The 27,408-nt window shown below is 35.0% G+C and overlaps 2 protein-coding genes across 9 annotated transcripts in view; one reads left to right on the top strand and one right to left on the bottom strand.

Moving 5' to 3' along the window:
• Positions 1-27,408, top strand: part of MCPH1 (microcephalin 1) — a 121,975-nt gene that overhangs the window by 25,735 nt on the left and 68,832 nt on the right. For 4 of the 7 annotated variants that reach the window (XM_061354971.1, XM_061354970.1, XM_061354972.1 and 1 more), the window contains 3 exons: positions 7,784-7,821; positions 10,844-11,006; positions 19,640-19,717. In XM_061354971.1, coding sequence (XP_061210955.1) covers positions 7,784-7,821; positions 10,844-11,006; positions 19,640-19,717 — 279 coding nt within the window. Of the gene's footprint in view, positions 1-7,783; positions 7,822-10,843; positions 11,007-19,639; positions 19,718-20,187; positions 20,362-20,384; positions 20,549-27,408 lie in introns of those variants that run through there. The other 3 variants (XM_061354974.1, XM_061354973.1, XM_061354975.1) reach the window with 3 other exon arrangements.
• The window catches only part of ANGPT2 (angiopoietin 2), a 38,961-nt gene continuing 33,774 nt past the window's right edge, over positions 22,222-27,408 (bottom strand). For both annotated transcript variants that reach the window (XM_061354986.1, XM_061354987.1), the window contains 2 exons: positions 24,751-24,881; positions 22,222-23,361 (listed from right to left, as the gene is read on the bottom strand). In XM_061354986.1, the coding sequence (XP_061210970.1) occupies positions 23,201-23,361; positions 24,751-24,881 (292 nt within the window). In that variant the 3' untranslated portion in view covers positions 22,222-23,200. The remainder of the gene's footprint in view (positions 23,362-24,750; positions 24,882-27,408) is intronic.

The following is a 27,408-nucleotide window of genomic DNA, read 5'->3' as shown; positions in this document are numbered from 1 at the left end:
TTAATTTGAGAAGAGATGTAAATGGCAGGGTTTTTTCATAGAGTAAGAGTTTGAAATCTAATACCTCTTTAAAAACGTTTTAGAGATTTTCTGAATGTAATTGCTAGACAATGTCTGAACTGAAACTTTTTAGAGTACTTTAGTTATAACTCATTCACTACAGTGAATTCAGGCCAGTAGGCATTTGGAGTCCACTGTGTGATGGTAGATATTAAATAGCCATATAAAAATATATTTTGGAAATATAACCAGGTGTGTTAACATTGTTTACTTCCATAGTTATTTCAACTTGTCATTTGTAGTTTCTTTAATATAAATCAAGGTTTAGAGTCTGGATTTCTCTGCTGTGCTATTGTGTTATACATTTGTTTTCTTCAAAACCTCATGCAGATTGGGTTGAGTTTCTTGTATTTTGTTTTAGCTAAAGTTAAATTCAAGAATTACCTTATTCAGGTACTTCTAATATCACAATTTTTCATTGCAAGTACTCATTTTCTTTCCACCTATACTATTTGTATAGGCGTGTTTATTGTACTGTAAACGTTGTAGACTTCTAATCAATTATCTAGAATTGTACTGTCAACAGAAGCCACAAAGAGCAGTTTATATGGGAGCTCCAGGTATGTTGAGGAAAGATAAGTAAGATTTTCAGGAATCTTTAATGGTTTCAGGAGCAAGCTTTTTGGATTTTAAACCACACCACCACTCCAAAAAACCCAGGCATTTTGGTGGTTAGGGCATATTCAAATGCAGCATGTAAAGGTAGATTTATAAAACTGTCCTTTAGATTTGAACTTGTTTGTCTTGGACATGACAGCTCATAATGGAGGATAGTTCCAGATTCCTCCATAAAAACCTGGTAAGGATAAATGCTGTAGATTAATGCCTATGAATGTCAGCAGGTGGCTTCCCTGGTCTAGAAATCTAAGTAGGTGATACTGAATTGCAGGGTTAAAATAAACCCTTTATGCACTGTGATGCATTTTTCAATTATTCCGTAGAATCAAATACATTGTTCCTTATTGCTTTGCATAGGGAAGACAAAGTGAAATAACTAAAAATGATAAAAGCAAAAAATGTTTTCAAACAAGATAGTTACAGTGGTGTTAATCTGTTGGTAAGAGGATTGAGGACTCATTGCTTAATGTCACTAAAGACTTTACATTTATCACAATGCCTGCAGTATGCCATAAATGTAAACATTTTGCTCTTTAAACAGATCAGAGAAAAAAACATAGAATCATAGAATGGAATTACTATACATAACCAGTTAACTGCCATTTTTATTCAAATAAAAGTTGTTTCATGTTTTTATGAGGGGTATAAGGGGTGATAGATAATTTTTACAGGATCTAACAGTATTGTATCGCTAGAAATGCAACCTGAATAAATTTTACACTTAAACCCACTCTTAAAATACTGTCTTCTGCGGGAACAGAAGCTGTTCAACCATGTGAAGAAAAAAAAAAAAAAGAAAAAAAAAACAAAACCCCAGTTAAGCATCATAAGGGATAATTAAAACCATATTTTCACAGAGAAGACAGTATGGGCTTAACTGAAATTCCTTCAGTTTTGTTTTTAAACAGATTCATTTTGGCTTGTATTCCTGTAGCTCTTGGATTTGGGTGAAGATGAAGTTATCAACATTGAACTTTGAGATTTTTGAAGGAAGAAATTTTTACAAAGAATCTAAGCTCATGCCGAGGAACAATTAGTTTGAAGCAGGCCATTGTTATATCCTGTGATCAAAATCCTTTTTGAAAATATTTTATTCATGGCAAAACAAATTTTAGTGACCTGAAATATTTGTAACTATAAAACATGAAGCATCTTGCCAGGCATTCAGGAAGGTAACTTTATGTCTATACTTGGTATGTGTATTTGTATACTGTCAAAAATAGATCGTATCGGTTTAGGGGACAGCATCTGGTTGTTTTCCTTCCAATTTTTATTTAGTAGTTGCTTTGAATAGGTAGATATCTTAAGCACTGATACTCAAAATGTTATTTGAGCCACAAATGAATATTAAACTAGTGTGAATTCGACAAGCATGCAAGCTCATTCATGGCTAATAATAGAAACTGGAACTACCTACACATTTATGTTCTGGAGAAAATAGCTGATATAATGGGGCTGGTGGACAAGTGGCCACTGAAACTTATACAGATTGATTTCTTCTGGATATAGCAATGAGATGAGTGAGTGAAGCTACAAATTACAAGAGTGTTTACATGTTACATTGAAAAACTTAGGGTGCTGACCAGTGTCTGGTGGTGTGGTTTTATGCATTTCTGATTTGAACCTAGAATGTTTCTTATTTACAAGATGTCTTATTTTACATGAAGTAATCCTGAAAGTGTCTGACCAACTCTAGCTGATGACAACTGAATGGTTTATTACTGTATAACTGTAGTTATTTAGCTGGCTCAATATAAAGTTGAAGAAAAAAAGTTGCTGGTAAATAAGCTTTTAAGCAACCTACATTGTGGAACAAGTAACTTTGAAACTGTCACTGATAAAAGGATCTAATGTTATACATTACTTGAGAAAATTTGTTTCCCTTATGTGTCTGAAATATGCCACTGAATGGGACATTGAAATCCAATAAGAAAGTTAATTTGTACTGGCAAGACACAGCTTGTATTATTGCTAGATCCAAACTATGCCTGTGTTCATTTGTTCCAAATGTCCAGGTTTTATAGAATCACAGAATAGTTAGGGTTGGAAAGGACCTTAAGATCATCAAGTTCTCACACCCCTGCCATGGGCAGGGACACCTCACACTAAACCATGTCATCCAAGGCTTCCTCCAACCTGGCTTTGAACACTGACAGGGACGGAGCATTCACAACTTCCTTGGGCAACCCATTCCAGTGCCTCACCACCCTCACAGTAAAGAACTTCGTCCTTATATCCAATCTAAACTTCCCCTGTTTAAGTTTTAACCCATTACCCCTTGTCCTATCACTACAATCCCTAAGGAAGATTTCCTCCCCAGCATCCCTATAGGCCCCCTTCAGATACTGGAAGGCTGCAGAGTGAAATTAACCTGATTCTTTAATATTGTCATGTTACACATGGTTCTGGGGTTTTGGCTTATGTACTAGTAGGGCTGGAAATTGTTACTTCCGACATACAGCTGTAAAGATCAAAAGTGAGTATATGAGTTCTGAACCAATTTTAGAACCATCTACAACAGCCAGAGAATAAAAGGACTGGAACAGTACAAAACAGATAGCATAATAATCTTGTACTCTTGCTTACACTTTATTTGCATTTGCATGCGCTGCTTTCCCCTGCCTCCTTCCCATGCCCAAAAATGTCCTTTATCCCTGACGTATTGGCCAAACCACATAGTATAATTATCTTGTTGAGTCCTGAAGGTGGGTGAAGGTGTTTTCTACTCCATCATAGCATATTTCTGAGTTTGAGACTACACTGAAGCTTATTTCAGAGAACTTCATTCAACTTTAAGTTATATAAGGCATATGGCACTAAATAATATACAGTTCAAAAGTGGTATTTATTGGTTGAAATACTTTCTTGAAAAATATCTGAGTTCTTGAACCAAAGACAAAATGTAATCTAGTGTACACAGTATGGAGTGTAACCAGTCGCAAATGTAAAACTGTTACTATGAAGTCAATTCTTAGTATGGATGCACTTTATTCTTGAGAAATGGCCTGGAAAACGTATTTTATGGTCACATTTTAATTCATTTGTCACTTATGAAAAAGAACTTACGACACTCTCAAGGAAGCAAAATTTGAGTTCACTTTCTTGAAAAGCAGGTTGTACATGCCAGGACTTTTCTCTTATTGTCCTTCACCTCCAAGAAACACCTGCTAAAACTTAGAAGAAAGAAAGAATACTTTTTGAGGTTGAATGACTCTTTTGTGGTGAAGGCCGGTTAACATACCAGAAGTATCACATTGTCTTTAAAGTACTGGGAAGAATTATAAATACTTTTTCCTTTGAGCTACTGAAATGCATGTTTCATATTTCAGATGACTTGGAAAAATCTTGTTGTTGGCAAACTCTAAAGAAATACTTTGTGCAACTGTGCTTCTAAGAAATATATAAAGGAAAGCAGAAGCAAAAGATATAAAGGAAAGCTGAAGCATGTCATTTTTAACAGCCTGTATCCCAGATCTAAAAAATATTTCAGAAAGAAGTGTTTTCTGATTTAGAGCACAGGTATGCAACTCTTCAGGATTTGGAGATTACTGATAAATAAAAAGACCAGTTACCTTAATGGTACCTTTTCCAATGTTTTATCAATAGTAATAATCCTGCTAACGACGTGCATTTGAACTCATAATGATGCTCACCAGATGTATTTTTGCTGGCCAGAAAAGTAAATGCTAACTCAAAATTTTTTTCTTGCAATAAAGTCAACATATAAAATAAAACAGACACAAAGAGCATTGAAGAAAAATTGCATAGCAAAGGGGTAAAGCAGTTAAAATGTGCAACTGAAAATTAAAAAGAAGTTTTCTGCTTGGTGACTGTAATTAAAGAGGACTGCTTGTCTTACTGAAGCAATAAAATAAAATATTGTCTGCTTAGCAAATAACCTCTAACTTGCAAAAATACGCAGTTCTGAATGCAGATGAAATAATAATTTGGAAGAAATTAATTTATTCAAATTTTTACCTTTTGTATGCATTTTTCTGCATTCTTGTGTCTTTGAATCACTTTGCAGCCCACTGACAGAAAATTTCCCTAGAATACTCTCTGCACCATCTTCTATGCTATGTGTTGTAGGATAAAAGCTACAGTTCAAAAGCTGACTGCAGAGTAATGTCAGAACAGACTGCAGGTTTTCCATTTTGTATGCACCTAGTATTTTCACTTCCCTCTAGATAAGGTATAAAGGAACTGTTAACATTTCTGCTCTGAAACTGAAGAAGCAGCTGCAGGATCTCATGCTGCTCTGGCCCTTGCTTTATCGTAGTGCCTTTTTTCTTTTTTTTTTTTTTTTTTTTTTTTACCCAAGTTTGGCAGAAGTGATTAGTGATATTTCCATGACATTTCATTTTTAAAAATTGTGAGGAATGGTGTTTTTCTGCACATTCTGAGCTGGCACATCAGTATCTGGCTTTGGAGCTAGTACTATACAAGGACCCCAAGAACCTAGTGCAAAGTGGATTTAGCTCTACACACCTAGCCAAAGAGTGTCACTCTGATGTTGGTGAGGCTTGGCTTCAAATACTGAAAGAGAACATCATGACCATGCTGAAGCATACATATATGACGTAGATGAGGTTTTATACCCAGAAAGTTTTATACCCAGAAAGATTGAACAAAGAAGACTAAAACCTTGCTTTTCATCCATGTTTTGTGCCTTTCCCATGCTGCCACTTCTCAGGATCCTTTAATGTTGAGGAGTTTGTGCAATTACGACAACATGTATTAAGACAGTATGAGGCATGGCCTCATTATTGTATAATGTGGCCCCCCCAATTTCAGTCGTATGACCAAACCTGTGCAGTAGGGTGCCTATAATATTGTAGTCCTTCTGACACAACAATCCTTACTCAGTGTCTTATTGGATGTCTTTTTGAACATATATACTCAAATTTTGAGTTTATATTAGTATTTAATATTAATGTTATGATAGATATATTTATATTGTTGCTTTTTTATTATTTTTGCTAAAACTCTTTGTGTATAAAATTCTGATGTGGAATTGAAGCTGTGAGTTTATTTGAACTTCCAAGAGCAACTAAATGTGACTGCTTATTTGGAGTTGGAAGTAATGCATTTGAAAGTCTCTTGGCTAAGATTACAACAAATTTTGATTACAGTGCATGTTATATTCTCTTCAGCTGTCAGGCTAGCAGTAGGCTAAGGCATCATCAGTAAGTACTGTTGGCAACAAGTCAGAATTTGGAAACATTTCCAAAAATACTGTGAAGAATTTTTCTCAAATATTTCAATATAAAAGTTTCATCCTTTCTTCATTGTAAGTTTCATTGCATGTTATTGTTTTTTACATTTTTACATTATATATATTCACTTCTGAATTGTTGTATAGCTTACATAATGTTGTCTGAGTGTATGTTTATCAAAAATTTAAAAAACTGAGTATGCTACATTATGTTGCTTCTGAAGATTTAAGTAGTATCTGGTGTTATGTTTTTCAAATATACCTAACCTAAATAAAGGTTATTTCTCTAAATAAAAAGGTTATCTCTATAAATAACGAGAATGAAATAACCATGTATATGTTGAAAAGACTACTATTTATGTTATCTTTAATATCTAACTTATCAATGCATAAATTGTTTTATGTATGCAAAGGTTCATATAATGAACATTCGTGATGCACGCTGTTAGTCTACAGTCTATTAGTCTAATAGTCTACAGAGGTAATTCCAAGGAACTCCCTTTTTAAATGTGACAAATTACTTAACCACTTACTGGAGAACAGCTCTGTATTGGTGAGAGAGGGCGGATGGAGCTGCATCAGAGTATGCTTTTTGTTCTGTTCTGCGATTTATTACTGGGTAAAATGAGTTGCCCTCAAGTCTTTTTTGGTCTGTGCTACCAGCTGTAATCCAATTCAAAATATTTTTGTGGTCTCAGCTCAGTATATTACTCAAAGGAAACTGAATTTTAGCAGAGATTTTGGAAGCTTACCACGTGGTTGTGATAACATATAGGAGGGTGTGCAGAAATGGGAATGATTATTTCTTATGGAGCAGTAGTTATCTAGAGAAATAATTTGAAATTTATATATTGATTTTGAAAATTAGGAGACGTTCTTTGAAATAAATTTATAAAAGTCAGTAGATCTACTTTTTCTGCAAAATTAAAGTCTGTATGTACTGGTGCATGTTTATGTAGCTACAAGTAATTCTTAGCTCAGATTTTCAAAACCTCTTTTTACATGTATTTTTTTGATGACCATGTTACGTTCAGTTACATCTTTCTCTGATACTGCTAAAATTCATGTTCTGTCCTACCTTTATGCATGCTGGAGGCTTTTCTTGTCATTTGTAACAAACAAAGAATACTTCTTTCTCTTCTTACTTCTTTAATATTAATTCTTAGAAAGCTTATTTGAAGTCTGGGGTAAACACTCCTACTTTACACATGAGCTATAGAGGGTATTGCAGGAGAGGGAAGGGGTAATTTTTAAGGTCTCAGAATTACTGGTTTAAGGACTGTTATTCACTAAGACAAGACTTAAGAGTGGAAGAATGTTTACTTAAAAACCTGGACTTAAAATACTGAAGTTGTGCCAAAAAAAAAAAAAACCAAACAAAAAACACCACAACAAACCTATCAAAATAAAATTATAATTTACAACAGATATAGTCTTGTTTCTGCAGCATCCCAGCCAGTTTCTGCCTTTTGGAAGAAACTGAAAGAATTTTAGATTACAAGTTTTCTTTGTTCAAGGTAACCTGCCTTTTCCTTTCCACCTAGTCTAAAGGAAAAGGCCAAGGACAAGTAACATCCTAAATAACATTTCTATTGGCATCGCAGACTGGAAATCCTTTTTCTTTTTACTAATGAAAACTTAATGATCCTGTCTTCTGATATATTGGATGCTTTAATGCCAGATGTGACAAAGGGGTTTGTTTCCTTCTCTGTCCTCAAAGTTCAATATTTCTAGTATAAGTGTTAACTAGCACAGCTCCTTCCTCAGGTGATACTGTAATTATGAAGTAGCTTAATCTTTTTAATTGAACAATTTCTAATTTAAGGCTTTTTTCAAAGGGGAAAACTTTACGGATTTTTGATGTTTTGTTGTCTCTTTCTCTGTCTCTAGCCAACAAGGACACTAGTTATGACAAATATGTCTTCTGAGTAAGTATTCAACATTTTGACTCTTTAGTCAGCACACCATTTAAACTTGATGTTGATTATCTTTTTATGCCTATACAAAATAAGATTTATTTTTCAGGGCTGTGTGTTAAAATATTTTATTTCATTCTCTAGTCAAGGTAGAAACATGTACATACATGTATATCTCATTGCTATTTCTACTGTACATGTAGGTTTTTGTTGCTATGGTGCAGATTGAAGCAGTTGTCCCTTAGGTGAGCTCCACAGGGCTTCAGAGCAATAAAACTGAAAGCAGGTTCTTAATTTTTTCTGAAGGAATTGTTTTATGTCGTAAAGAGTTCAGACTTTCAGCCCAAGACTTAGCTTTTCTGCCACAAACTTTAATTATTTCTGTTTAAAATGTCATAATCTGAAACCTTAGTTTAAAATGTTTTATTTCATACAAATAGTTGCTGAATAAATATCAGTTGTAGGCTTTTTAGCCACTTAGTTTCAAAACATTAGAAGCAGCTGCCACTGCATATTTTAGGGGAGATTTAATAATTTTCTGGCACGCTCTTATCATTCTCTTAAAAGTCTTACAGAGAAAAGAACATCCAACAAAAACACAATTCCATATTTTATACTACACTTTCTTACAGTTTTTCAAATTCTTTTTCAAAACTCAAGATATTTCTACAACCCACAGATCTGGTTTGGGTCTGAAGTAAGTGTATCTTGACAGTTACATAGATATAATTGATCAGAAACAGCACTTAGTGATTATCCTTTTAGAAGTTCTTTGTAAATGGTTGTCAATAGTTATTAACAAATATACTAATATATGTCAAAAACATAAAATGGAATTAATACTTTTCCTGTATTTAATGTGACTGAATGCTAGTAACACCAAGACTATAAAATGCACTTTGCAAGGCATGTAATATGAGATGGCTGTGGGGGAGGTAAAGATAATAGTGCAGATCAGTGGAAAACAGAGGCTGTGATCTTCCTAAAAGAGAAGAAATTGTGGCAGAGCTGGGGAAAAAGTTCTTTTGTTGAAAGGGGTCATTAATATATTATTTCTTTTATGTTGCTTGTATGTTGATTTTTCCCACTATCCAATTACTATTTCATCAAATAAAAATGTCTGGCGATAACAGTTGCTTTTCTTCAGAACGTCGTCATCAAGATTGTGCTTTTGGCTGTCTACAATTGTAGGCATTCATCAACTTGTAAATAGGTGAAGGGAAAAGGACTGCTTCTGAAGGAACTACAGAATAGAAAACAGTCTTCCAAAATACAACCCAATGGCCAAAAGCCAGTTCTGCTACCTAGTATCTACAGCCTCAAAAGTAGTTCATTAGAATTTAAATTTTAAGATGTATGATTTTTGTGGTTCTATGGCATAGGGTTTTGAGATCATTTTAAATGCTGCTCACTGGTTTACAGCTAGCAACTACCCGTTTTTCGGAATCACAAATTCAGAAAAATTTTGCTGTAAATTTGCATCCATCAGTTTTTGCAACTGAAGGAGGTGTAAACTGGTAAGTTTTCACTGCAATTTGTAAGATATCTTAGATTCAATTCTTGTACTACAGGTCTTTTTCCTCTCATTGTAAGGAATTTTGTGTAGACACAGGAAAAGAACTAAGAAAAGGTCCAGGTATAGCATGGAAATACGTCTCCTGAGTATGTAGTTAAAGCAGGAACATGGGTTACAGTGTTGCAAAAAGACTCACTTGCAAGGCTATGTCAAATTAAAGCACATAAAATGAGAATAGTAAATATTCTAGTAACATTCAAAGCAATATCACCAAGGCCAGAATTCACACTGGAATGAAGGTCAGTGGTTTCATTTTTTTTGTTGTCTCTACATACAACACCGTCTTTTGATTTGAGTGTGAAGTTAATTTGCTGCACTGTTTTTACTATTTATTTATTTGTTTGAAACATCTTTAAAATAGATTGCTGGTTTCTTTGTAAAGATGATTTTTTTTTTCCAGTTTTATAGTGGTGCTGCTAAGTAGTGTTCGTTTTAGCTGGGGTATTTTGGGAATTTTAACTGAGTTACTTTCTGTGGAGGGAAATGCAGTGAGACTGAAGTAACCCCAGGGGCTTCTGGAGGTGTTCTGAGCACACCGCATTATGGCAGTGGTTAAATTGCTTTGCCCAAGAAGATCACCACTGTCATAGATACTACTTCAATGCTGTGCTTAGTTGTTATATCTTATATAGCATGCTGTGGACATTTCCAAGTCAGATGGCAGGAGCAGAGAAGGCATTGGAACTGGGCTTTCAATTATAGATCTTTAATGATCATTTATAATCATGAGTTATAAAAATAACTATTAATAAGAACAGTAAATTTTTCTTATGTAGCAGCTTTTCTCTAGTTATACCAAGAGCTCACTCTTTTCACAATGATGTGTTCTTCAGTGTAGCTGTGTAGAGAATTCAAGTTAGAATTCCAGTTATAGGTGGCCATTCTGGATTTTATATCTCATTTTATATGTTTATTTATAATTGCATTTAAAGCTAAGTGATTTTTGAATTGAAACATTGTCTCAGGTATATGGCTAGAACTTTAGTACTTTTCTCTAAATTTAGACAGCATTTTCCTCAGATGCTGAAAATCTGGTATTTCCTAATGAAAACTTCTTAGGAGTGCTGTGTCTAAATGTTTACATTTCCTGGTAATACTTTTTTGATAGTACTACAAAAGTAACCAAGAATGAGTCTCTGTTGTACTAGGCATTGTACACAATATGTTAGATAATTCCAGACTCAAAAGCTTCTATTTAAACAGACAAGATGTGGGGGACAAAAAAGCTTTGATGTACAAGCAGATATGATTGTGTCATGACATAAAAGGGTCTGTTTGGACTCTGGGAAGGCTAATGAATTTAGAGCTAGCAAGTGGGTAGAAGCTCAGTGACACAATGATAAGAAATGATTAGTGAGAAAATAAATGAAGTGAGTTTGAGTTAATTTGTGTTGTGTGCATATACTTTATAATCCTGCATATCCATACAACATTGTATGCTTTTTTCCCTTCTTTTAGGAAGCAAAATACAGTAATTCAAGTGGTGAATAAACTCGGAGACTTTTTGTTCTCAGACGATGTGTGTGAAACAACAAGTCATGTAGTTACAGGGAGTCCTCGCCGTACCTTGAATGTTATGCTGGGAATTGCTCGTGGGTGTTGGATTGTTTCTTATGAATGGGTAAGAAAAATTTTCTTTTAATTTCATTACTCAGTAAATTAAACGTATTTTGCATAGCTAAAATATCAAGCATGTAGCCAAGTTTGTGTCCATGTTACATACAATGGCACAATGTTCGGATATTCAGGCTTACCTAGAGTTAGCTCAGTAAGAGGAAATTGCTCTGTGTGAAGCTCTGTTACTGTGACAGTCTTTCAGTACTTAGTGTTACCAAAGTATTCCCGTATTGTGCCTGGCATGTATTTTAGAAATGCCTGAACTCTTATCTCATGGATAAGAAACTCATGTTACATGCGCTTTTTTTCTGATGAATTAAGCGCTAAACAAATAATTTCTGCTCAATGTTAGGTAAGTTCACATTATTCAGTTTGAAAATATTTATATATTATTTAATGTATCTATTGTGCTCTGAAATAATCATTGTTTTCAGCACTGGTAAAAATGAAGGGGAATTGTTAGATATTTTGCTGCATAGTAGGGAAACTGAAAACTAAAAAAAAATAATAAGGAAAGCTGTTTGTAGATGAGCATTTTGGAGACTTTGTAGTTTAAAGAAATGGTTCCCGTACCAGCAAATCAAACAATCACTGTATATCCTCAAAATTTCTTGCAGACTACCACATAATGTTACCAGACTGTCACTGTAAAGACAAGATAATCATGAATTTCTGTACTGGGTCCAGCTGTGATTGAGTTAATGTTCTTCATCTTAGCCTGTGGGTTTAGACTAGTGACCAAAATGATGATGCTAACCCACCAGTATTTTAGCTGTTGTTCAGTAGTACATACACAGCATCAAGATGTTCTCTGTTTTTCCATCAGCCACCCCTTTGAGAAGGCTGGGGGTACACAGGAAGTTAGGAGGGGACTCACCTGAGATAGTCAACCCCAGCTGACGGAAGAGATTTTTCCATACTGTCTGACATCATGCTCAGCTATAAAACTGGGAGGGTTTTTTCCAAAGCAGCTGTAGCTCATAGCCTGGATGGGCTTCAAGCTGCTGGTGGGAATGATAACTTTTACCTCACTTGGATTTTTAACTTCTTTTTTTCCTTCCCCTTCAATTATTAACTATCTTAATCTTAACCAATAAGTTGTTTGGCTTTGGGGTTTTTTTTTCTTACTTTTGCCCATCCAATTCTCCCTATCCTGCTGGGGTAAGGAGTAGTGACAGAGTGGAAGTCTTACCTGTCAGTCCAGGGTTACGCCACAATTGCCCAATGTGATAATAGTGATTAACCATTCAATCTGATATTGCAGATGACAGTTTTTCAGCTTTCCTTATCTTTTTAGAGCTATAAAACTTAGCTGATGGAATGTATATGGAAATAGCTCTTCATCTTACACATCTTATACTTTAAATTTCTTTGTTTTCTTTTTCTTATAAATACTTTAAAAATTAGCTGGTGAGCTCAAAAAAAACTCTTGCTGCATTTTTGTTTTCAGGATGTCTGGTGTTTACCAGTGTGAAGCATGGCCATGATATACGTGTAGTTATCTGAAGAAGTATACTTTGGGGTTTTCAAAAGTTCTTGGTGATTAATTTCCCTTGGAATAAAGGAGTTTGCATCTTTGATCATCTTAGCAATTGAGTAATGTGCCTTTGTAGCAAAAAAAAAAACAATAGCATCCTCAGTTGCATTAAAAGGAACATACTTCAGCAGGGCGTTTGGACAGTCTCTACAGATGCCTTACAACCTGAACTACTCCATGTGTCTATGAATGAAACATGTTTAAATATCTGTCCCACACTTAGGTTTGTATGGAGTTTTAGGTAACAACATATTTGCTCTTATTTTCTTATTACAGGGTAGTCAAACATAAAATCTGTATATATCCTTGAGAAAAAGCATCTAATAACTATTAAAATAGCTAAAGATGTAGGTAACTACCACAGAAATACAGTGAGATAGTTTTCTATCTTTGTATATAAGGCATTATTTGGAAATTCGTATTCAGGCAGTTGATGTCTGATAATTTCATTAGCCATTTTATGCACTGCACTTCTGTGAACTAATCCACGGTGAAAATATCAACACATGCTCTTCATAGTCCCATTGACTAGTAGCAATGCCAAATTTTTTCCTGCTGTCTTAAGGTCTACCTTTTAGAATCATCACAAGGTTTACGGTCCACATATAATACCAAAAGTTAAATGGAATTGTTCCAAGGATCAATTTGCTCCTGTAAATATTACTGGATCAAATGGCGAAGCTATCTTCACCCATTTCATTGAGTTGCTATTTGACAAAGTTCTGAAGTTACTAGGAGAGCCACATGAGAAGGAGCTAGAGGAAAAAAATCAGAAATCAGTTTTCGAAATCACAAGTTTTTCAATTTTACAGTATTTGCTTATCTGTGAATATTGGTTTTGGTTGTTTTTTTTTTTATTTAGAACTGTGATTGCATCTTTCACTGAGACTATGTAAAACTTTGTCCATACATGTCCAATCCCTCAAGTAATTAAGTCATTTATTTCACTCAAAGAAAATACTGCTTTGAACTTTTCAAAAATTATTTCTTAAATCTGGTTAGATCTATGCATTTTATCCTGTAAGAGCATTATTGTCTTATTTCTACTTGTGTCACTGGCACAATTTTACCATCTTTTTACCCAAATTCCTTAACTAAATACTTTAACTAAAGAAAAGAAAGTGGAAGTGTTACTTTACCAATGTGATGAATCCTGTAGAAAATTAGTCATGAGAATTTAAATTAAGCAAAATATTCTTTTATTAATGTTACAATACTGAATATTTTAAATGTCTTTCTGCACAGTAGTCAATCCTACCGTAAGTACTTTCATTGGTAAAATACTTTGAATTGGATAATTAAAATATTCCAAATAATCCATCAGTATGGAGAAATCTGTAGTACCTCTTAATCAAGGTATTAATTTTGAGCAGTGTTGATTGTATAGTGAAAAATGTTTGTCAACATTTTAAGAAGCTGAAATATTATTTATCTTTTCATTTGTAACTTGGAGAGATAATTTATGCTGCAATGTTTCTTTCTTCCTCTGAGAAAAATTTTAAATTATATTTTCAGAGACAGATGTTGGAGGAATATCAAATTTACTGTAAAACATTTAATCTTCATAGCACTCCATTTATATATTTTAAGATCAGTTATTCAAGTAAAAATACCATATGATCATTCAGTGTTCTAGCTGGATGGGTAAGAGGCCTTAAATAAAGGCTAGTCAAACAGCATGTTTTCTGACCCTTGAGAACTTTATATTTGACAAATTTTCCTGTATGGTGTGAATAAAAGTACATAGCTGATAGGGATATGGGAAGGAGAGTTCTGCACCAAGGCTAACCTTACAGCTGTATAACCCGCAGGACATTTGTTGGAGCTCCATGCCATAGAGGTTGATAGCTACTGAATTAGATAAAATCACGCATACTTGAGTATGAAGTAACAGAAGATTGATCTCTAGAGCCCCAAGCCAAAGGAAAACATACATTAAGGTTGTAAAAATCCCACAGAGAAAACTATGCTTTTCCTACTCTTCTCTTCCCTCCTTGTTTCCTGCTTTCTTGGGTCCTCCATGACCTAACAAGACTACGTTCTACTAGAATCTGATACTTTCTTAATATTGCAATGTTATGAGCTGTATTCATTAACTTCTGATACACCTATATCCAAATTGATCCATACTGTACAGCTTTATCATTATATTTTAAGCTAAATCTCTTGTAACTGCACATTTGAAAACTTCTAGGTAGCTTTCTTCTCGATATGAACACTTATATTCAGAAGTATCTCAGCTTTTCTTAGGCCTTTTCCGCATTCTAAGGAATAAGAAGATACTGCAGACTTAGCAAAAATAAGTAGTTTTCTAAAGTGTAATATTGCAAATCATAACTTTGATTTGTCCTACATGAATCTGAATCATTTTTTTAGTGTTGCTATGAAAATATGCTGGTTGAAGATTTGTCTCTGCCAAAGTCAGAAGCAAAATTCCAGTGACTCTAAGTCACGGAGAACTCTTGCCTATACATTCATGGAAACTGAATGTTCTAGTGAGTGATGACCTAATTATTTACTGTAGGACCTGCTCATGAACTCTGTATCTAATTTTCTTTTCATGTAGGAAAGTATATATGATGCCTTTGAACTCAATTCCAGAACCATAATAGACAAGCATTAATTCATCTTTCGTTAAGATAAACAAAATTAGTTTCTAAACAAAATTCTGTAAATTATTATAAAAGGATTGATAGAAGTTGTTACCATGAAATTGGCCTGGAAAATTAAATGGGATTACTTAATCATAACTAATCTTTTGGGTTTATGTTTTAATCTGTTTGGGTTGTTTGCAAGTTACTCTTGGTACAAATATCATTTTGTTACTGTAAGGACACGATGTGCACAGCATGGTACATCTGTTCCTGCTCAAGATTATTTACAAAGAAATTATTTCCATGGAGCATGTTTCTAAGAATTGTGTTAGAAGTTACAATTTTCTTGGTTCAGTTAAAGTTGATTTATGCTGTGATTAAAAGGCAAATGGCTTGGATAACACAATTCTTTTATTTGCAATATATACAGCTATAAGTATAAAGCTAACAATGTTCTTATTTTTATAAATAATTATTATAATCTAATTCAGATATTCTCATTGCAAATTGTAAAAAGTAATTCTAAAAAATACGCACAGGTACCACCTTAAAATTTATAACTGAAAATCCAAATTTGCAGTCTTAACTGTATGTTTTTAAGAAATTTTTATACTTTCTTTGGATAATGCAGTATTAAGTTTGAATATTTTTTAAAGGTTATTGTTTTATTAATGTGCTTAACTCTTATTTTTAGGTTTGGTATGATATAATGACTACAAAAATTATTTCCTTTTTTGTACAGCTGTTCCGTTTTCAAATATTTGGTTGTGCATTTTCTGAAGTAAACAAAATATTCTTTGGATTTTTGTAATGAAGTTCAAGAAGTTTGAAGATGTGCTGCTTTTCATTATCAACAAAAAAAAAATCACTGTTCACTTCCAATATCCTGCAAAACTGAACACCTCCCCTCCTAAATAAAGCCACACTTGACACATCACACAAAGCACAAGCTTTTGTAGCAGTTCATATTGGGGATTGATGGTTCTCTCTGAAAGTCATCAAGCGTAAACTGCTTTGGACTCTCAAGGCTGTAGAACTTGGTTTTGATAACAAAAATACTTTCTAAATTCAGTTTGCAATTTGCTACTTGTAGCAACAGATTTGGGGCAAAAGAGCTCGTTACAGAAAGTTCTTTTCCTACTTATAATTAGGCTATTTTCTAAGATTTACATTACTAGTTTATAATCAGTCTGTTCAGCTTAGAATCTTGTTTTGTTGGTCAGCTATACCATTGTAAAGGATAACTTTATCATGCTTCATGTTGGTTGATATTCAAGGATCACCTACTGCAAGCTCAGGAGTGTTGCATTCCAACTAGAAAGAAGTGCAGCAGGAGGGCCAGGAGACGTCCTTGGATAGATAAGGAGCTGCTGTGGAAAATTCAAAGGAAAAGAGTCTTAAAGTGGAAGCAAGGACAGGCGGCCTGGGAAGAATACAGGGATGTTGTCCAGGAAGTTAGGGACGAGTTAGCATTAAACTTGGCTAGGGATGTTAAAGATAACAGGAAGGGATTCTACAGGTACATAGCAAATAAAAGACAGACTAGGGACACTGTAGGACCCCTCTGGAAGCTATCGGGAGAACTGGCTACCCTGGATTTGGAGAAGGCTGAGGTTCTGAATGACTTCTTTGCCTTGGTCTTCACTGGTAAAGGCTCTGACCACACCATCCAAGTCTTGGAAGGCAGACACAGGGACTGGGAGAATGAAGACCCTAGGCCCACTGTAAGAGAGGAACTGGTTCGAGACCATCGTAAAAACCTAAACGTGCGCAAGTCCATGGGACCTGATGAAATCCATCTGCAGGTCCTGAAGGAGGTGGCGAATGAAGTTGCTAAGCCACCGGCCATCATATTTGAAAAATCATGGCAGTCAGGTGAAGTTCCTGATGACTGGGAAAAGGGAAATATAACCCCCATTTTCAAGAAGGGAAAAATGCAAGACCCAGGGAATTACAGACCAGTGAGTCTCACCTCTGTCCCTGGCAAAATCTTCAAGCATATTCTCCTGGAAGGCATGCTAAGGCACATGAAAAACAAGAAGGTGCTTGGTGACAGCCAGCATGGTTTCATTAAGAGCAAATCCTGCCTGACAAATCTGGTGGCCTTCTATGATGGGGCTACGGAACTGATGGACAGCAGTAGAGCAGTTGATGTCATCTACCTGGACTTGTACAAAGCGTTCGACACAGTCCCACAGGACATCCTTGTCTCTAAATTGGAGAGACATCAATTTGATAGGTGGATCACTCAGTGGATAAAGAACTGGCTGGATGGCCACACGCAAAGAGTTGTGGTCAATGGCTCAATGTCCAGCTGGAGACCAGTAATGAGTAGTGTCCCTCAGGTATCGGTGTTGGGACTTGTCTTGTTCAATATCTTTGTCAATGACATGGACAGTGGGATTGAGTGCACCCTCAGCAACTTTGCCAATGACACCAAGCTGTGTGGTTTGGTTGATACGCTGGAGGGAAGGAATGCCATCTGGAGGGACCTCGACACGCTTGTGATGTGGGCTGATGCCAACCTTATGAAGTTTAACCATGCCAAGTGCAAGGTCCTACACCTGGGTCGAAGCAATCCCAGGCACAGCTACAGGCTGGGCAGAGAAGAGATTCAGAGCAGCCCTGCAGAGAAGGACTTGGGGGTGCTGGTCGATGAGAAAATGAACATGAGCTGGGTTCTGTGTGTGCTCGCAGCCCAGAAAGCCAACCGTATCCTGGCTGCAGCAAAAGGAGCATGACCAGCAGGTCGAAGGAGGTGATCCTGCCCCTCTACTCTGCTCTTGTGAGACCTCACTTGGAGTATTGCATGTACTTCTCATGTCCTCACCATACAAAGGACGTTGAACTGTTGGAATAAGTCCAGAGGAGAGCCACAAGGATGATCAGGGGACTGGAGCACCTCCCATATGAAGATAGGCTGAGAAAGCTGGGACTGTTCAGCCTGGAGAAGAGAAGGCTGTGTGGAGACCTCATAGCAGCCTTCCAGTATCTGAAGGGGGCGTATAAGGATGCTGGAGAGGGACTCTTTGTTATGGTTTGTAGTGATAGGACAATGGTAATGGGTTAAAACTTAAACAGGGTAGGTTAGACTGGGTACAAGGAAGAAATTCTTTCCTGTTAGGGTGATGAGGCACTGGAAGGGGTTGCCCAGGGAGGCTTCATCCCCGGCAGTGTTCAAGGCCAGGTTGGACGAGGCCTTGGGTAATATGTTTTAGAGCGAGGTGTCCCTGCCCATGGCAGGGGTGTGGGAACTAGATGATCTTAAGGTCCTTTTCAACCCTATTTTATGATTTTATGTCTATTGCTCCAATTTTTGTCTAAGGAGTATTTATACTGCTTGCCAAATTTATGAGGAAAAGTTGTATAATTTAAATTAGAACTGTACATATATATATGGATTTTATGCATCTTCTGAAAGAATTCAAAAATACAGAATGTTTCAGTTAATTGTGAATCAAGCATAGGAATAATTGCACTGATGAAACTCAGCTTAATCTAAGGGAAATGATGACAACAGCTTAATGATGCATGGCTGTGCTAACAGTAAGAAAAAGACATCATCTATTGAAATGGCTGAAGAACCATTTTACTGCCAGGGGTATATTTATCCAAAACACAGGCATTTACTTTCTAACAAATTTCCTGTATCCCATTTTGGCACTATATATATACACTTCTTATTCACTTAATACTAGCCAGTGCTGTAGGAGTAGCAGGGTATTGGTGGGTTGTTGTGGTTTTTAAGGTTGAACGTATGAATCGTGTTACCTCTCACTAGTGGGTGACAATGCTTTTTTTTAACTTAGATTTAAGCATGCCAAATGGCAACTACAGGAAGGATGTTGCAAAGCTCAAGTGTCTGTAAGAGGAGAAAGTTGTAGAATTGTGTGACAGTGGACAAATCTGGCAAGGAACTTACCAGTCTTTTACCTGCATGTTAAGCTTTACAGCTTAGCTCACACTGATGAAGCCAATGAGGAAAATTAACTCCTCTTCCATCAGAGTGTGCTTCAGAATTTAGACAATCTGAAAACTAGTAACAAAATGCCCTTTATATGACTCAAGGGTAGAGCCATGGTAGGTACTTCAGTCTTTTTCCATTTTCCCATGAACACAACATTTCTACCACTTGAAGGGTGGTGGAAGCCATTCTTTGTGTGGTTTTTAATATTACAGTCTACCAGGTGCAACTTAGAATGATAAATTGTTTTGAAGAATGGTTTAGAAAATCAACCCAAGAAAAATGCTGGATGGAGTAGTTTCGAGAAAGATTGTTAAAAATAATAATAGGGTTTTAAAATTTAATGTAGGACTTTGGTATTTTAATGGTTTCAGTTGTAAAATGGGCATCTTTCTGATTGCTTGAGTTTTCAGCAAATCATTTAGTTCAGGTAAATGAAATATCAAACTATTGCAACAGCACTGTTACTTCTAAATACACTTTCAAAGGTTTTGCTGTTTTAGAAATTAGAAGATGTCTACTTACTGCTTAATTTATTTTAGGTTCTGTGGTCTTTGGAATTGGGCCATTGGATCTCAGAGGAGCCATATGAGCTTTCATCCAGCTTTCCTGCAGCTCCTGTAAGTTTAATGGTCTTTTAAGCTTGTGAACTTTCTTTTGTGTATCTGGAAAAAGATTATCCGTCTAAATAGGTTTTGTGAACAAGAAGGCCTATTAAAAAAAGTAATTTTTTTAAGGCAAATACTGTAAGGAATTTGTTTCTTCTTCATCCGCTACTTTTTGAAGCATGTACAAAAAATTTGGTAGGCATGGAAAATGCAAAAAATTGATCTACCAATTAATTGATTTTCCAATTAACATCTGAATAGGTTCTTATTTTAGTATAAATGTTCTTTAATTTATTTGTGGTATATTTTATTTATATCTGTGCTTCTGTATAGACTGGAGAGGCATGTTATCACCTTACAGAAAGATTATTCATGTCATGGACTCAGTATTTTCAGTTCAGGAATTACTTTGGCGATGCAAAATTACTGTCGGCTTCTAAAACTGCTGTGCAGGTAAAATGAAGCATTTTTCCTGCCTTTAGTGATCATTCTCAAGTACTGAATTGTGAACCAGTACAAATGTATGTGCAGACCTGAGTGTATCTGCACTCCATGTGCTGTACTTGATTAAATGGTAATTTTATTTTGGTTATAAGCCAACTAAAATTCTAGCAGAATACTAGTCAATCACTCCAATAGTTTTGCCAAGAAAAGTTTCACAATTTCTCTTCTATTATAGCAGCAGCTGAATATTTTATCATGTGCTACTTGTTTCTTGAAGTTTCATATGGGCTTTGAAGAAAGTACATTTAATGGGTTTTGAACTTTATTTTTACTATATTTGAACTGTATTTTACTATAATTGTATTGACTGTTAAGAACTTATTTTTCTTTCTAAATCTGTTATTTATGTAAATTTACATGTTTGAGATGAATACATTATTTCATGATTTTAAGTTGTAGGGAAACTATAAATTATTCTGAAGTAAGCCCAAAGGAATTAATTCTAATGTAGCACTTTTTGTAAGAGTAGAAAATAAATTTTTTAATACAGGAAATACAGTAAGAATGTGAAAAATAAATGAGCATGTTCTTTCCCACCCTTTTCCGTAATCGTATAGAAAAAGAACACAATACTTGAGATGATGCTGTTTTGAATTTTCTGTTTCTTCTCAGACTACCTTGTTAATAAACAAGTATACTATCAGTAACAGTGTACATAGCATTCTTTGAAAGTGATTCCTGCTGGGATTGTTTCTTTTTATTACAGTTTTTATTCATAAAGCAGAAGTAAGGAGGGATTGGTAGATGGTGAGAAGATAAAATTGAGGGAGGTTATGGTTATGCTGAGAACCTGAATCGCTTCTGTTTGCAGTGTGCTCGTCTTCCAGAGGAACAAAGTCTGTGTCTGAGGTGTTATTTCCATCACCTTTCTAATCATTCCCTTCTTGAGTCATTCTGGTTTCTTACTCTAACAGATGTCTTATTTTTAAAGATACAGTTATTTGAGCATGGATGGTGTTCATATTCCATTTCTGTTTTCTTTTCTGCTATTGTTTATTTTTCTGCTTCCTAAGAAGTATTACAAGAAAATGGAAGTGCATTCTTGTTTTATATACTGTTTATTTGTTTACAGGAAGGAATTAAAGGAAAGGGTTATCTTGTTGTTGTGTTTTAATAGCTTGTACCAAGTCCAAAGCAGTTGCAGGCTTCTTTCTCCTATTACTGCATTTATTCTGAAGAGTCCCTACTTTACCTTGGTGTTTGCAGCTTAAGCCATGAAATATCATTCAGATAAAATGTCATTTTAAGATATGTTCACTCTAAAATTTTACATCTTTTACATTTAGTCTTGATAAATTACTCTATTTTCCCCCCCAAAAAATGAAAATGTCCTATTAAACGATCAATTCAGTGTCCCTACCAGTATCTTCAATAACCTTCCCAAAATAGCTATCAAAAAGCCTTAACCTTTGCAAAGACTTTTTTCCAGCAAATTGAAACTAGCTATTCTTGTCATACTACGTTTTCTTACTAAAATAATGAAGGGTAATGTCAACCAGTTTTAGCACTATTTTCCTTTGCCAGGTTGAGCATTCATACCGTACCAGATTCTGTCATGTGTTTGTTTTGTTTTGTTTAGATTATTGGGCTGGATATGATTAATATCTCAAACACTGGAAGTATTTTCTTTAGTTGTCTGATTAAATGCAGTGAAGCAGGAAATGGAGTAATCTAGACTCATCGTTTCTATGAAATATTATTATAAGGCAAAGACTAAGCATGAGAATTAAAACTTACTTTGGGAAAAATCTCCACAAAATTAGGGAAATATCTTCTGAACTGCAATGTACAGTGCACAATTATAAAGCATGTTGTAATATTAAAGAAAGAAAAAGTGAAAAACGCCCAGTAGAGTAATTTATTCACATTGTGGCATACATTGAGGGCCTACCTATGGAGAAGTCTTAGGGAGAAGTCCTAACATTACTGAAAAAAAAACAACAGTATGACCTTAGATAAATTTCAGGGTGTTTTTTTTCCTGTTTTAGAAATGTAGTAATTTCTTTCCGAAGTCATGAGCATAAATTTAATTGTATCAAAGAACATGCATATGTTTTTCAGTTAGGTTATCATTACAAAATGTATAGATGTACTACAGCACCAGGTGATAAATGATTGTCACACACAATCGGACATCTGGTGTTAATGCCATTATATTGGTTTATAAAATACTGATAAGTTATTTTACAGTTAAATGATGAAGGAAAAAAGTGCAATCTTCATAAAAATCTAAAGGTATGCATAAGATGCTGTAATTCGCAGGGATTTTTGTAGTTAAGATAGTGACTGTAATAACTACAAATTGAAAAAAAAATTGTGACTTTTGTACACAGTATTTCCCAAGAATAAATGCAAAGGAATTTAATGCTACTTGTCCTCTGTTAAATAAGGTAATACAGGCTATTAGAAAAAGCCCTGAATAAGTATAAGAAGTTGTTTAGGAGGCTATGGGGAGACAGAATGTATTCTTTAAGTACAGTATTCAGCTAATTACAGGACACGGGTTTTTATGTACATAAAAGGCAAACATGACACAGGGAGATAAATAGTTCTAGATCTAGTTAAGTGTTTTATATTAGAGTAATGTTTAAAGTTCAGTGATGAGCCAAAACGCGTATTTCTAAAACTATTTTAGGTATTTTTCACAGTTCCAGTTATTTACTAACAAACACATACATAACATAAATGGCCAGTAAAACAGTGTCCTTAAGTTGTCTGATGGTTTCTTGGATGTTCTTTTTATTCAGTTGTTTGGCCAAATCACTGTTATATCAGATTGATACTTTAGACTTTGTGTCTGGTTGAATAACATGAGCTTTAGCTGATCAAGGCTGTTGCAATTCAGGAATTGTACTGAACCTATCCCTTCAGAACACTAGTGCATGTTTTCTGTGCTTGAAAATGAGACAAGTTGCAGATGTGTGTTTATATGCTTGGAAAATGAAGTCTTTGAAGGCTATACAATACATAATTCACATAATACAAAAACATTTAGAAATCTGCTGGTCGAATCATCATAGTTGTGGCTTTGAGAGAGTATCCCGAGCCCTTCCAGTAGTACCATTTGATACCATTGAACTTGTTGTTGTTCTGTCGTAATGGATAATACATTCCGTTGAGGTTAGAAGGTCCACATGCATCAAACCACCACCCTGCGAGGTAGAAAACAAATTAAAACATCAGGAGAGGTAATTTTCAAAATAGTACATAAGGACACTTTGTTGTCCTGAAATGAGAAAGAAATCTAAATGCAGTTTTCTCGTTCTTACGATTTAGAAGTGTCAATAAAAAATTTTGCCTCAAACTCAGAAATGTATTTATGTACTGATGACATATTCTTGAAGCTTATGTAATACACTAGTTTAAAACTGAGAAGGGAAGGTGTTCAATCAAGCTTAATTTATTATATATATCAAGTATTACTGTTGACAGTCTGAGGGCAGAACTCAAACTATAATGATATTGAGTTGTCTGTTTTTTCTCTGCTCTTTGGTAACTTCCTGTTCTTCACTGATTTGAACTCATTCTTAATTATTTTGGAGGATTAATTCAGTTATCTGTTTCAGTTCTCTGGGCAGATTATTTAAAAACCTCTCTGCTTAAACTTGGTAAGAAGGAAACAGAGAAAAAGGCTGCCCAAACTTATTTTGTATTTTTATGGTCCTGACTTGTTAGTGGTTCATAAGGAAAATTTATTTTTATGAATACGATAATATTTTTATACTTCTGTTATGTTGGCGATAATGTGTGCATTCTGTTTTGCAGGGCAGTAATCCAATTAGCCTTTCGGATATACTGAAGTTGTCTTTTGTCTTACAACATGCGCTATAGGGAAACGAACCATTGCTTAAGAGATAACAGGAAGAGAAGTCAGCTTTACAAAGCAGTTGTTTACATTTCAGAATGTGGAATTCTAGGTTGATAAATTATAGAAGCTTCTACAGTTCAAGATAAAAATACCACCTAAAACTCCAATAACTGATGAACAAGCATTAGAAAAAAAACAGATATGGTGCATCTTGTAATTTTGTAATTATATTGAAAAATGGAATTAAATACTTGTACCCTGCTGTTTTATGTACAATATACAGCAACTTTTCAGGGGTTTCTTCTCCTCTGGATATTTAGGGAAAGGGTTTGTGCCTAAAAAATTAGGAGCCATTTCACTGATGAACTGTGAACCTCTAAAAAGCGGGCTGAGGAAGGAGACGGGACTTAAGTATTTTGATCTCTGAATGTTATCTCATTCCTTGGAAGAAGAATGCTGTTCCTTTGATCAGTTCTGGATTACAGACTTTCTTGTACCCAAACTGTAGAGAATTTTGTCCCCTCCAGTTTTAACTTCTCTTGTTTTGCTTTAACTAACTTTTGTGAAATGATAATATATTTCATTTGGAGGCACGATACCAGCATTTCTATCCCTGATTTTGGATTTCTTCAACAGTCACAATTTACTAAATCCAGATTATCACTATTTATCTCATAGACAATTTCAGTGCCAATAAAAATAGGAAGACCAAGAAACAAAAAAACATTCCTACCTCCTGTTAGCATTTGTGAACATTTGCAAATACATTTGTCATTGTCTGCATCCTTTGTGCTAAAATCATTTCCTGGCTGGCTTATACTACTTATTTTGCCCGCTGTCCCAGTAAGTCCTTTAAGGTAGATCCTGTAAAAGCGAGGAATGGAAAAACAATTAGTATGTGGAAGTTAATGGTAGTTGATCTGTGACATAATGATGGAATAGTTTGCAATAAATATCACATAATATCAACAATAAATAGTTGAGTTCACTTCTGGCCAATGTTCTGTTTTAAGCTGTTTTGCAGCATAATGTTTTCACATGAGCAGGAATGGTCAGCACAATATTCTGATGAACAGCCTCCACATTTGCAGAAATGACTGTTTTGTTCATGTCATATTAGATGAAAATGAGAGCAAGTAGATACCAACTCCTGGAACTTTTCATACAGATCATGCATTTTTTAACAGTGCAAGTACATTATGCAATTATTTTTTTAATCAGCTTCAAGGGTTTAGGCCAAAACATTTTTATTCTTACTTTGCTGTTAGCAAAACATGGCAATTTTGCATTACAAATTTGCATGTGCAGGAGATAATAGCATTACCTGGACTATTAATTACCAACTAGTAACTGGTATTTTAGGAGTTCCTCAGTAATTTGCTTTTCACTTTCCTAATTACTCTTCTTTTTCACATCCTTCATAGATTTATTTAATGTTAAATCCTCACAGGTATTTAAGTTTCCTTCAGTTCCTGGCAAGGTAAGCTTTCAGTGAGGCTGCTACTGTTTGGATCTGCTTATAAGGTGCAGATGCAGTTTCAGTGGTGAGGGACACACGGCAAGAACTGGGGAGGCAATTGCTGTGCTACCTTGAATTACAAGGACTCAAACCCTCTTCTCCCACAGTATCTCTTTGGTGACTGTATTTCTGTGTCAGACAGCTCATCCTTCTTGTCATATTCTGTTTGCTTGAGGAGATCTGACTGAGGAGAATTAATCTGTCCCCGGATCAGTCTTTATCTTGCATGTAATTCTGTGCTTATGATAGAAGTTGGTTTTGGAGGTTTAACAGATTATTTTCACCTATTTTATATTCTCTATTTGAAAATATTAAGAATAGATGAATTTTTATTCATTTATATTTCAAAAGATCGGCTCTACAGATTTTCTCAAAAAACTTTTTCAGAAAGTCAAATATCCTGTTTTTTCTTCATGTAAGGTCAAAATTCTGTAAGACAGTTTCTACCCATCAGTGGTATTAAAGATTCCAAGTATAATGTATGATTTAGGCTTGATTATCAAATATCATATCTAATGTAAGGAAGGCATTATTCATTTGTTATTATTATTCAATTTTTGAAAGTACTGCTTAGTATAACAAGAAGATGAGAAACAGCAGATGTAAATTTAAATGAGAAGTTCTGGCTGGGTATCAGGAAAACCTTTTTCACAATGAGGACGGACAAGCAGTGGAACAGGCTGTGCAATCTCCACCTTTTGAGGTTATAAAGAGCCAACTGGATAAAGCCCTGAGCAACCTGGTCTGACCTCGTATCTTTGAGATCAGGAATTTTGACTCAAAGTGCATTTTGATCTCAAATGTTCAGTGAATCTATGAGACTCCAGTTTCATGGCCCAACTCATAATCTTTCCAGCATTCAGAATGTATTAATGCTCTTAATTGAATACTCTCCTAGGGTTTTTTTTTTGTTTCTTTCATAATGTAAATATATTTTTTAATCTACTTGCATGCATACATTCCATGTTTGCATGCTAAAATAAAGTATCATTTTTCAGATGACCATCTTAGTTTTCAGTAATTGTTATTGTAAATGGATGGGGTAATAACCGATTTTGCAAAGGTTGCCATTACAAGTATTGTAAAGCCTTGCTTTAAAAAAAATCTCTGCTGTAGAATCTGACTGTTTCCAGATGAAAAAAAAAAACAATATTTGTTTTGGAATTGAGACAACTGTATACTACTAAGGCATTAGATCTAACAATTTGGCAGAGGAGGGGGGATGCTGACTGTTTTGGATTGCTTTGCATGTAAACTTGAGTTGAAATAACAGCATCAATTTTCTTAGGTGTCAGACTGACTTTGTTTACAAGAAGTAGTTGCTAGAAATCTTGAGAGAAATTCATCTGAGTTTAGATAGTTTTTCTGTACAGTCACCTAGAGCTCCATGAATCTAAGATTCTTATAAACATTTTATGGGCCATGTCATAAGAAAGCATCTGTTACGGTGTGGTCTCTAGTTGCTTCTATAAGCAATCAAACATTATCTACTACATTTACAGAGAGCCTGGAGAATGAAGTATGAACTGCCCATCTATTTCAGCTGTGGCTGATACTATTTAAAATGTATAATACTGTCATAATATTTATTTATGTATATCTATTTGAAATTACTATTATTTCCTATTTTACCAAAATATGTGAGAAGAAATCGAGAAGCTTCATGTTTTACAGAATTATGGGAGCATATATAATAGGTCCATTAAAATCTGGTGTTTAAATCGACAAGTTTGTTGAGGGGTGAAAGTATACATTTACTGCTAGCTTAATTTTCACACGTAGGAGAGTTGGCAATTCAAGCCAGTGGGTCATGGAAGTAGAAGGCAGCGTTACCTCTGTGCTGTTCATGACAACAGAACAGCTCCTACTAGT

Source organism: Neopsephotus bourkii, unplaced genomic scaffold, assembly GCF_033783945.1.
Source record: "Neopsephotus bourkii isolate Nb327-2 ecotype Australia unplaced genomic scaffold, CSIRO-AGI_Nbou_v1 NB_756, whole genome shotgun sequence".
Lineage (NCBI taxonomy): Eukaryota > Metazoa > Chordata > Aves > Psittaciformes > Psittacidae > Neopsephotus > Neopsephotus bourkii.
This window is presented reverse-complemented; position numbering and strand designations above follow the sequence as displayed.